Raw genomic sequence first — 12,749 nt, forward strand, 5'->3', positions numbered from 1 at the left:
AGAGGAGCCATCGGCTACACTAACTGGGAGGGAGAAAACCACATAGTCCTTTTTTTTTAATTTTTATTTTTTTTTGTATACTTTTTAACAATTACATTTGTTTAGTGCACACTTGTGCCTGTGTGTGTTGTCAGAATGTGTGCACCTGTATGTATAAACTGTGTGTGTGTGTGTACACTAGGGCTACAGCATGTGTGTGGAGGCCAGAGGACAGCTTCTGGTAATTGCTTCTCTCCTTCTACCCGTGTGGGTCCAGGAAATCAAACTCAGGTCATCAGGCTTTGTGGCAATTGCTTTTATCCAAAGACATATCTTTTGGGCCCTTACTTTTAATAATCATAAATAAGATCATTTGGTAGCTGTGTTTAAAATAAGAGAGACATACCTTAACTTCATGAATTAAACTCCTTATGATAAAGACAAAATTAAATCAGAATTAAAAAATAAATTTACTTAAAAGAAAAACGGGAAAAGATTCAAAATTAGAGAGTGCTGTTCCCTTAGATATATCTAACACGAAGTCAAAGTGAGAGAAATCGTGTATTGTCCCCAAAGGCCATGTCACTACAACATCGGAACTCTAATCACAGCATAAACTCTTGAAATGAAGGAAACAAGTGGGAGCCAGGACACAATGTGAGTAGGTGCTTCGGGCATCAGGCTCTGGCTGGTGAAGGACCCTGGTCCTAGACTGAGGAAGATAGATATCTGGTCAACCATCTTGGCTCCAAGTGGGGAGGAAAGCAACTGGCAGGATTGAAGGAGGGAGCATGGCTGCAGCCCCCACAGTAAGTGTCTACTTCTCGCTCCAGGAGCGTGGGCTCCCACACTCCAACATGGTCGCCTCAGGAGGATTTGCTGTCGGTCGTGAAGTGACGATACAGGAACCCTACAAGAATGGCGCCCACCACAGGGAGAATCCAATATGCCCAGCAACTAGAAGCAGGAAGAAAAAGCAATGAAGTTAAGGATAGTTTATCCAAACAATAGCACCCCTGTTTTAAAGCTCATGAGACAGGAGTCTTGATTTGATTTATCTTGATTTTCTCTTAATTAAACTCTTACTATACTGTATCTGAGAGGAAACCAAACAAAAAAGCCAACTCTACATTTATTTGTATCTGTGCACTTATGTACGCAGACATGGCATGATGTGCAGGTGGAGGTCAGAAGGAAATGTGGGAACTTGAGTTACCAGACTTGGCAGGTGTCTCTACTTGTTCAGCCATCATGCAGGGCCCTAAAGTCCTTCTTTTAAAAAGTATGTAAAAAACAAAAAAGAAGTAACTTTCTGGGTAAGGTCGTGTATGATTTTAACCCCAGCACCCAGGAAGGAGAAGCAAAAAAATCTCTGAGAGTTCAAGATGAGTGACACCCGTTGACAAAAAAACAAAAAAGCTGGCGGTGGAGTGCTTACCTACCACCCAGACGCCCTGAGTCTGAACCCTGGAGCCACACAGTAAAAAGAGAATGCATAGTATGCCATTAAAAGATACACAAGCTGGACATAGTGGTACATGCCTGCAAACCCAGCACTCTGGAAACTGAGGCAGGAGAATTGCTGTAAAGTACAGGCTAGCTTGGGCTACACTGTAAAATGCCAGCCCAACCCCAGTTATGTATCAAGATACAGTAAAACAAACAGAACAAAAAAGAAACAGATACACAGACACACACAGACACACGCAGACACACACAATCCCAGCATTCGAATGCTAAGGCTGGAAAATCAAGAGTGTGAGGACTAGGAGACAGTAAGTTAAGGACTTGAGTGTGATCCCTAAAACTCAAGTAAAACTCCAGGGAACAGTGGCTATGCTTGAAATTTCAGTGCTGGGAGATAAAGATGGGCAGATCCCTGAGACGCCCAGTGTATCCGAACTAGTGAGCTCCAGGACAAGGAGGTCTTGGAGACAGTGTTCCTGAGGATGAAGTCTGCATTCTGTCCACACACATGCATGCAGAGACACACGAATATTAAAAACAAAACAGTTCACAGTCATTCTGGCATTCCAAAAAAGCTCTATGTGTGTATGTGTTTCTTTCTAAGTGTTTCTATGAGACATACTGATTATTTCTGGGTTACGGGGTTATACATATTAGAATTTGTCTTTGTGACTTTTTTTACAAATTATTATACTGCAATAATTAATTTTTATGTATATGGTACTAGGAGTCAGACCCTAATATAATATTATTATTATTACCTACCTTATTATAAGTTTAGAAGTGACAAATCTTTGCACCCCAAATATGAAGCTGGTAATGGGAGTCAGGTGCCCAGGGAGTCAGGTGCCCATGCTTTCAATGTCTAGTTTTATTTGTTTTATTTTAAATACATTATATCTATGAGTGTTATGCCTGTATGACTCTAGCTGCACCATGTGGGCTCATGGTGCCCTCACAGGTCAGAAGAGGGCATCAGATCTCCCTGGACGCGGAGTTGTGGATGGTTGTGAGCCACCGTGTGGCTGCTGGGGAACAAACCCAGGACTTCTGCAAGAGCAGCAATTGCTCTTAACTACTGAGCCACCTCTCTAAGCCCTTACTGTCTAGCTTTAATTCTGGATGCTAATGAGGAAATAAAATGAGCGCGTGGGTTGTTCTCAAAGAAGTTAACACGTGGCGACGCCACGAGAAGTGCTGCAGGGCGGGGCCGGCGCTGCTCTCCTAAAACAGCGCGCTCTCTCTCTGTGTGTGTGTGCGTGTGTGCGTGTGTGTGTGTGTGTGTGTGTGATGAGCATGGGCGTGTTTGGTCTGTATGTAAGTCTCCATACACTTGCATGCCTGGGGCCCGAGAAGGCCAGAAGAAGGTTTCAGATCTCTGGAACTGGAGTTAAAGATGGCTGTGAGCTGCCATCTAAGTGCAGGGAACTAAACCTAGGCCCTCTAAAAGAGCAGCAAGCACTCTTAACTGCTGAGCCATCTCTCCAGCCTCCTTAAAACAGTTCTTTAAACGAGCTTATTACTCTGCCCAGCTTAAGCTGTGAGGCTTTTGTGACCCAAATGACTTGGGTGCCCATCTAAGACATGTCCAGTCTTGGTATGAAAAAGTTCCAAACCAACAAAACCAGCTGAGATTGCTAACAAGAATTATTCTCCTTGCCTAGGCAGATCCAGCACGGTGCACACAAGACTACAGAGGTAAGTTACTACCAACAGATGAGACTGACAGGCAGGCAGGCAGTTTTGCTTTAAGTCAAGACAGCATGCACACCAGATGGAACTATGGAACATGGGAACTTTGAAGTCACTGAGGCTTCCTGAAGAGCAACCACAGAAGACTAGAGTCCAAAGATAGGACTCCCAAGAAAACAGTGAAGACTGCAGAACAAGAGAGGGTGGCTGCCACCAAGTCTCACACCACTTCTGCTACCGCTGAAGCGTGAAGACAAACGAGAACTGTATTTTCACTGTGCTCAGAGATGGAGCACCAGCAATAATCTTGTGCCAGAGACAGGTTTTTTTTTTTTTTTTTTTAAATTTCTGGAGACTTATCCAGGTTATTGTAAAAAAATGTGATTTGTTAATTTTTATTACTCAGTAATGTTTTATCATATGACTATACTAGAGTTCATTTTTATTACTAAAAAAATTTAAGGTTTTTCCAATGTTTAATGTCTATTCAAGACATTCAAATGTTGCTATAAACGTCTTTTTTTTTTTTTTTTTTTTTTTTTTTTGAGGTAGGGTCTGACTATATAGCCTTGACTAGCCTGGAGCTTACTATGTAGACCAGGATGATCTTGAACTGACAGACATCCACCTGCCTCTCCTCTCAAGTTTTAGGACTAAAGGGATATGTTATCATATCTAACTTTTTAAAATTTTTTACCATTTATTTAGTTTATGTGTATGGGTGTTTTGTCTGAATGTATGCATGTGCACCACATGAGTTCCTGGCACTCCAAGATCAGAAGGTGTCAGATCCCCTAGAGCTAGAGTTACATAGCTAGCAGTGACCTGCCATGAGGATGCGGGAACCAAACCTGGCTCCTCCCCAAGAGCAGACAATGCTCCTTACCACTGAGCCATCTCTCCAGCCCTAGCTATAAACATTTGTGTCTCTGTTTCCTTGTACTTTTCTCTTGGACGATAGTCTTACTATGTTGCCAAGATTGGCCTCAAAACTCCTGGGTCAATCGTCCTAGCAGCTGGGAATACAAGGCAGGCATACTATGCTTCGACTTGTGACATGTTTCTACTGCAGGTCCCATAGAAATGCAATTGTTAGGTCAAAGGTTATTTACTAGATACTGCCGAAATGTTCTCAAAGTGAATCCTCCCAGAAGAGGATAGGAGTCTTGGTAACTAACTTACTTCCTAATAAGCAAGTCTTTGTATATGTAAGAACATCTGTCTACATATTGGGTGTGAAATAGACCTATAATTTTTTTTGTTTTGGTTTTGTTTTGTTTTTTTGTTTTTCAAGACAGGATTTCTCTGTGTAACAGCTCTGGCTGTCCTGGAACTCACTTAATGTAGATCAGGCTGGTCTCGAACTCTCACAGAGATCTGCCTGCCTCTGCCTTTTGAGCACTGGGATTAAAGGCCTGTGCCACCACCACCTGGCCAGACCTATCATTTTAATGATATGACATTAAGCCTTTATCCACTTGCTTGTATGATATGGGATATCCCTCTGTATGCTGTGAATATATTTTATTATCACTGGTTAATAAAGAAGCTGCTTTGGCCTATGAATCCAAACAGATACAGGGAGAAAGAATGCAGTCTGATAGATGCCAGCAGCCACTAGAGAAGCAAGATATAGGGTAACAAACCACAAGCCTCATAAAATATAGAATAATAGAAATGGGATGATTTAAGTTGTAAGAGCTCGCTAATAAGCCTGAGCTAATAGGCCAAATAGTTTGTAATTAATATTAAACCTCTGAGTCTTTTTTGGGAACTGGCAGGTGAGAGAGAAACCTCCAGTTAAACTTGTATTTGTATAAAGTATTTAAATGCAAATCTTTTTGCATATTCTATTGAGATATTTTAAAACTTTATTTGCAGGACTTTTTATGTATTTTGGATAATAATTCTTTTAAAAGCAACACTGACTCTTTGAAACTTTCATACATTCATGTTGTATTTTGATGACACCCATCCACTACTACCTCTTCAACTCTCAAGGTCAGCAGCTCTCACACTGTCAGCCTTGGGGGTTGAATGACTCTTTCACAGGGCTCACTTAAGACTATGAGAAAACACAGATATTTATGTTATGATTCACAACAGTAGCAATAGTACAGTTATGAAGTAGCAAAAACAAAAAACAATTGTATGTATGGAGGTCACCACAGCAGAAGGAACTATACTCAAGGGTCATAGCGTCAGAGAGGTGGAGAAGCACTGCCCTCGGGCTTCCACCTTGTGTCCCCCCCAACTTCATATCCTTTTTAAAAATAACCAATACCCCTCCCTCCCCAAAAGAAATTACTGCTGCTTGTATCTGCATAGATCTCTGCTTTGGTTTTTCTTTTTTTAAAATTTTATGCATACAGGTATTTTGCCTACATATCTGTCTATAATGGGCATGCCTAATGCCCCATAAACCAGACCAGAAGATCAGATCCCACCTGCACCCCCCCACCCCCAGAGCTGAAGTTAGAGATGGCTGTGAGTCACCATGTAGGTGTAGGGACTCAAACCCAGATTCTCTAGAAAAACAGCTAGTGTTTCACTGCTGAGCCATCTCTCCAGCTCCAAACACACATACATAAATAGAACCTCTGAGAGACATTATGTAGAGTGTAAGGAAGTCCATACGGGAGATACTAACCTTTTGCATGTACTGCTTTTTGAAGGATCCTGAAGAAGTCACATGTTCAAAAATAACAGAAAGAGAACATTAGTACAATGCACATAAGTCTTCTTGGATATCCAGATAAACTATAAACAGTAACAGAATTTCCTTCACAAATGTGATGCCTATAATTTCTAGGTAATGGGTAGATTTGGAATCTTTTATTTCTAATAACACATTGGTATTAGTGAATAATCTAAGAGAACATATAAATCTAAAGAGAACATAGAAATGACCTAAGCTTTTTAGATGTAAAAATATCAATGATAAAAGTCTGTTGAAGTCAGGCAGTGGTGATGCACACCTTTAATCCCAGCACTCAGGTGGCAGAGACAGGCAGATCTCTGTAAGTTCAAGGTCAGCCTGGTCTACAAATCAAGTTCCAAAACAGCCAGGGATACACAGAGAAACCCTGTCTTGAAAAATAAAACAAACAAACAAAAAGACTCTATTGAAATGGACTTCTATTTTGGGTCACAATGACAAGCTATTTAATTGGACTTAGCACAGCACAACTAAGATCACAGTTTCTGAAAACATTTTTAAAAGTCCTCAGATTTCTTCTCCTGCAAAATGATAAACTGCCAAATGCTCTCGGACATGCAGACTACTACCTCACGGCTTACAGAGATGACCTGATTACTCTCTGAAACTGAAACTAAGTAAGGGTTTTGGCGATTATTAACTTTTTTTCCTCTGAGGACTTATTTAATGTTATGTGTATAAGTGCCTGCTCCTGTGCACCAGGAGCGGGGTGTTGGATACCCTGGAACTGGCATTAAAAACATTTGAAAACCTCCATATGGTTCTTGGAACTAGAACCTGGGTCCTCTGCAAGAGCAAGCAATGCTCCTAATTACTGAGCCATTTCTCCAACCTAGGATTATTTAACAATTAAAAGGGGAAGAGTAGTTAAAGGAAAGAAAATACTAAACAAATCTTTTTTTTTTTAAAGACAGATTCGCTCTGTGTAATCCAGGCTAGCCTAAAACTCAAGACCCTTCTTGCTTTGGATTCCTAAGTGCTCAGATTACAAGTATGCAGTACTCGATCCAAATAATCTTAAAAATTAGATTTTTGGAGGCTGGATAGATGATTCAGCAGTTAAGAGCACTGGCTGCTCTTCCAAAGGACGTGGGTTCAAGTCCCAGTATTCACATAGTGGCTCACAACTGTTTGTAACTGCAGTTCCATGGGAATCCCATGCCCTCTTCTGGCCTCCACAAGCACCAGACATGCATATGGTGCACTGACATGCATGCAAACAAAACACCCAAACATATAAAAATAAATAAAATCTTGGGAATAAAAAAGCAATTACTTACTGATGTATGTGACAACATGGGTGAACCTTCAAAACATTATGCTAGTCTAAGTGAAAAGGGCAGATACAAAAGACCATCTATTATATAAGTCCATTTATATGGACAAGGAATTGAAACAGAAGGAGATCAGCAGTTGCTTTAGGTTGGGCAAGAAGGGTTGGGAGGTAATGGAATACGGCTGGTAATAGGTTCATGGTTCCTTTTTATAGTGATCAAGTTGTTATAAAGTTGGTTGCAATTATTACTGAACAGTGTATTTGTACATGAATGAACTAAAATCACTGTCATACAGATAAATAAATACTTCAATTCTGAAAACACACAGATGGAATCTCTACATTTCAAACCTTTTGTACTCTTTGTACAACCAATATTTTGAATATGTGCTAGCTACAGTAAGCCATGGACTACATCATAGTAAAGAGAAAAAGTATAGCAGTAAGCCTCTAATATGCTGAGATAGTAATCATTCCTAACAAACAAGAAATAATATAATGTGTCCTGTCTTTTTAACTAAATACCTTTAATTATCTGTTTTAAGAGCAATCCATTCCCAGAGGGGAGAAAAAAAAAGAAAAAGAAAAACTTGCCTAATGTCCTGGAGAAATGAAAAGAGAAAGCATCCATTTTCTTCAGGACAGACACCAAAGTAAATGCTAAGCTGTGCCTCCCCCCCCTTTTAGTCAGAAATTATAAGAGAGATACATAAGGCACAGCTATTAACAGCCAAGACCTAGTTTTGTTTAATTTGGTTTCTGTTGTTCAATTCCTTCTCAATTTTATAAAACTAAAAGGAAAAAAATATAATAACTTTCTTGCCTTCTCACACACTTCCTATAATCCTTATCTCCATACCAAAACTCTGCTGAATCTGATTTATACTTAAATGAAAGTCCTACAGGCTCAGACAAATTTAGTTTGTTCTTCTGGTCTTCAGGCACATCTGGCCGAGTAAGTCCATGCCTAGATGTTAGTGCTCTCTGCCTTTCATATGGAAACTAAGATTGCACTACATTAGATCACATCAAATCCTAAATTCTTCCAGCGGAAGGACTACCACATAAGCAATATGGCTTCTTTATTTTCCAAGGAATATACTTGCAAAACAAAATCTGAGTCTGCTATTATTTTAGCCAATGTTAGTAACAATAAAAATCAACTGCTTGGCTGAGCATGGTAGCACTCCTGTAATACAGCACTTAGGAGGCAGAGGCAGGAAGATTAAGGGCCCAAGTCCAGTCTGGGCTACACAAGACCCTGTCTCAAAAACAAAACAAAACAAACTGACTGCTCAAATAAAACTATTCCTAGGCTAAGGTTGTGGCTTAGTCAGTAAACTGCCTGCTCCAAGAGGACCTGAGTTTGGATCCCCAGAGCCCATGTAAAAGCCAGAGAAGCTGACTTGTGCTTGTAACCTTGGAGCTGGAGAAATGGAGACAAGTAGGTCCCCAAAGCTCACTGGCCAGCTACTGTAGCCAATCAGTGAGCTCTGAGTTTAATGAAAGACTCTGTTTCAAACATAAATAAGTAAGTGGTAAGCAATATAGGAGGACACCCAATATTAACCTCTGGCCTCCACAAGTATATAAACGCATGTTCATGCACTTGTGTGCACATATCCACAAGACATACACAAACACAACACACAAAATTAAAAAGGAAAGTCCGTCCCAAAGCACAAGGTATTAACAGGTTTAATTCCTCATAAAATGAACACACACACACACATACATATATATTGTTTTCGAATATACTTTTATGAACAATAATACTAAAGATGGGATTTGTAGGGTAAAAGAAAATATTTTATGCTCAAGAGTTTTGGTTGGGTTACTACTGTGGTAATGAAACACCATGACCAAAAGCAATTTGAAGAGAAAAGGGTTTATTTCGTCTATAGTTCCATATAACAGTTTATCATCAAAAGCAGGGAGGACAGGAACTCACACAGGGCAGGAACCTAAAGGCAGGAGATGTAGAGGCCATGGAGGGGTGCTGTTTACTGGCTTACTCCACATGGCTTGCTGGGCCACTAGCCCAGGGATGGCACCACCCACAATGGGCTGGGCCCATCAAACTTTAATTAGCAAAATGCCCTATATCCAATGGAGGTATTTCCCTAACTGAGGTTCTCTCCTTTCAGATGATTTTAGTTTGTGTCAAGTTGACATAAAACTATCCAGCACACCAAGTAAATTTTTTTTAAGGTTTTTCTGTTTATTTTATGTGTATGAGTGTGTGCCTATGTGTGTCTATGTGTGTGCATGACATGGGCCAATGCCCATGGAAACTGGAAGAGAACATTGGATCCCCTCAAACTGGAATTACCAGACAGTTGTGAGCTGCCATGTAGGCTGTGGGAACTGAACCCCAGTCCTCTAAAAGAACAGCTAGTGCTTTTAAGTGCCATTTCTCCAGGCCCAAGTAAACTTTTTATAAATCTACTCATAACTGGACTGTATTATAGTATCTTCCAGCTCAGAGCTAACTCAGCTTCAGTGTTTATAGAATGAAGATTCAGATGAACTTAAATTCTAAAATCACTACTCCAGCACAGTTTTCTGAGCCAAGGCATTTTAGCAAGGCCTTTAAGTCCAGCAGGAGAAGAAGAAACAAGCTTCTTGCCTATGAGACCAAAGGCACTGCCAACACAGGCCCATCTCTTTCTCTTCCACTACTAAAACTAAAACTACCCTATAAAGCTGACAACTCTGTTTAGAGTCAGAAACCCTGAACCACAAGAAAGGAAACTAATTAATAAATGAGCTTTCTTCCCACTTCGTGACAGTGAATGTTTAGCCAGAGATAAGAAGTGAAGGAAAGAGACGCCTACATCCTAGGACAGATGTCTACCTCAACCTCTGTGAGAAACCAGATCATTTTAGCCTTCTGGCTGACATCAAGCATAGAAACAAACCTGAGGGATCAAGGACGTCTTCCTGGAAATGAAATCAGTCTGGAATATAATTCCATGAAAACCTGGTAGGTAGTCTTGAAATTTTTCCAAAAGGCTTTCTTTGCCTAATCTGCCTGAAGGGTAACAGCCAGCCTGACTGAAACAAACAACAGTCAGAATCATCCTAATGGAGACAGATCCCTTGGGAACGAGGAGCTGGAGAAAAACAAGCTTGAAAGCATAGCTTTCGGTCCCTCCCTAAGCTAGGAAGAGGCTACACTACATCTGTAGTTCTAAATGATCATACCCACTTGGTGAGCTGAGGAGGCTTTTTTCTATACTTCTGGCTGGGGGGGGAAGGGCATCAGTTTTATGTCAGCTAATCAATCTCTTCTGAAGTGTAGTGCTTGGCCTCCTTCCTATCACCTAGGCTATTCAAAATACAAATCCAGCTGAACTCCAGAGATTCTGAACAAGGAGAGTGAAGAAAGCCCAGGAAATGAGCACTTGACTTGTATTTTCATTTTCATTCCAGGGGATCCCAATTTAGGTTGATGCAAGGAACAGAACTTCACTGCTGCCCACTCCCCACAAACGTTCCTGCCTCCTGTATTACCAAAGAAGAAAACCAGCAACAAGAAATAATTGATAGATCTTCAGACACGGTAACCACAAAACTGTTTCTACGGTTTTAACATAAAGTGTTTCGTGATTGCTGTGAGGAAATGAGTGAAGATTTCTAAATTGGAGGTGTTTCCCTGTAAAAATCACAGTATCCTTTGAATGGAATAGACTCAGAGTGGCATTTCTTCAATATGTTCAATTAAGACCATGATTAGCTCAACTCTTACCTGAATGTCACAAGAGGAGTTGAGAATGAGTCAGGTTGAGGCAGGAAAGACAAAGACCAACGCAGTGCTTACAAATGTTTAAAGAGCCATTTCATCTGCCTTTCGTAATTTAACAGTCCAAAGTAGCAGGGGAGCAGGACAGAGGAGTGGATTTATATTAAAAACCTGGATTTCAGGGCAACAGAAGGCAGACACTGCCAACCAAGCAAGCAATCTCTTGAACTGAAAGAATTCTTGTGCCAAGGCCAGTTTGAACTGCTGTGCCAAACCTGTTCCTTATTTCCTGGCTCAATGAAGAATGAGATTCTAGAAGGAGGAAGACGGAGTCTTTGCTGTGTGCAGATGAGCTAGGAACCACCTAGACTGCTCTCCCTTGAGGTCAGAGGGCAGTGAAAAATCTTCTAAAGGAGAGGTCACAGAAACTGTAAGAGAACATGGGCAACGACACCACCCTGCTTGTGGGAGGTAGAAAAGGCTTTCAAGCTTCCTTTTTGGTACAAGGAGAAGCACATTAAGGTTTTCAAACACTCAAATGCCAAATCTTTTGTTTTGGCTGCATCAGTGAGAAAACTGGGAAGGGCATGGGACACTTTGAGCATACAGCATTAAAAAAATTAATTTGGGGAAACAGGAACAGAAATAAAGGCCTCTGTTTGAGACATAAAGAAGATACTGTGCAGGAAAAAAATTTAATCAGAGCATTTATCATCTGTTTTATATAAGTAAGAATAAGATTTTTTCCCAAACTGAACCCATAACCTAATTTCTTTCAAAACCACAATAAACACGCTTTGGAGTCTCAATAAAAATGCATACAAAACATTAACAAAATGCTTCCTACTAGGCAGAGGAGATGGCTCAGCATTAAAGTCTAGGCTTACAACCAAAATGTTAAAATGCTTCCTTCTTTTTAAGACTTAACTATCATTTTGTCCTGACAGGTATAAAGTCCAAATTCCTTAAAAATAGAATTTTGGCTTGGATAAAAATAAATTTGAACTCACAGAGATTCACCTGCCTAGGCCTCCCAAGTGCTGGGATTAAATCATGCGCCACCATATTCAGGCTCTCTCTCTTTTATTTTTTTAGCCTTTATTTTTATTTTATGTGTCTGGGTGTTCGGCCTACATGAATATCATTTGTGCACCATGTGCATGCAATGCCAGCAGAAGCCAGAAGAAGTCACTAGATCCCCTGGAACTGGAGTTAAAGACAATTATGTAGGTGCTGGGAATCGAACCTGGGTCATCTGGAAAAGCAACAAGCGCTCTTATCCACTGAGCCATCTCTACTGCCCATTTTTACTTCTCTTATTAAAATTATTTTTAAAAGTCAGATAGTTGTGATGCACACCTTTAATCCCAGTACTCCAGAGGCAGAGGCAGGTGGATCTCTGTGAGTTTGAGGCCAGTCTGGTCTACAAGAGCTAGTTCCAGGACAGCCAAAGCTACAGAGAAACCCTGTCTTGGAAAAAAAAAAAAAAAATCAACAACCACCAAAAAAAATAAAAAATAAAAAATAAAAAGGAAGAAGAAAAAAGAAAGGAAGAAATACATGAAGCACACAAGACAAAGTGATAACTTCTTACCTTTTTACCACCTTTAGGTTTAAGGTCACTCTGTTTAAAAAAGAGAGAGAATAATGTTGAAGATGGATCTAAATGAACTCTAGCAATGTGTTCTGTTAGTTCCTATCTTTCAGAGACTTCAGGGTCTGAAGAAGGGGCCCTTTAGCATATGAGGATCCGCTACTAGAATGCTAAGCACAAAGGACTTACAAGCCCATAGATAATACCTTTAGCAGAGACTTGCAAGAATAACCAAACTACTATTTTAGGAACAGATGTCATTAATTACATAAATCGG

General features: G+C 40.3%; 1 protein-coding gene across 1 annotated transcript in view; it reads right to left on the bottom strand.

The window, feature by feature from the left end:
• Nucleotides 1–280: 280 nt before the first annotated feature.
• The window catches only part of LOC119801847 (cytochrome b5 type B), a 34,407-nt gene continuing 21,938 nt past the window's right edge, over nt 281–12,749 (bottom strand). The window contains exons 3-5 of the mRNA XM_038312557.1: nt 12,473–12,502; nt 5,789–5,817; nt 281–936 (exon numbers count right to left, since the gene is read on the bottom strand). Of these exons, the coding sequence (XP_038168485.1) occupies nt 846–936; nt 5,789–5,817; nt 12,473–12,502 (150 nt within the window). The 3' untranslated portion in view covers nt 281–845. The remainder of the gene's footprint in view (nt 937–5,788; nt 5,818–12,472; nt 12,503–12,749) is intronic.

The sequence above is a fragment of the Arvicola amphibius genome, chromosome 15 (genome assembly GCF_903992535.2).
Source record: "Arvicola amphibius chromosome 15, mArvAmp1.2, whole genome shotgun sequence".
Taxonomy (NCBI): Eukaryota; Metazoa; Chordata; class Mammalia; order Rodentia; family Cricetidae; genus Arvicola; species Arvicola amphibius.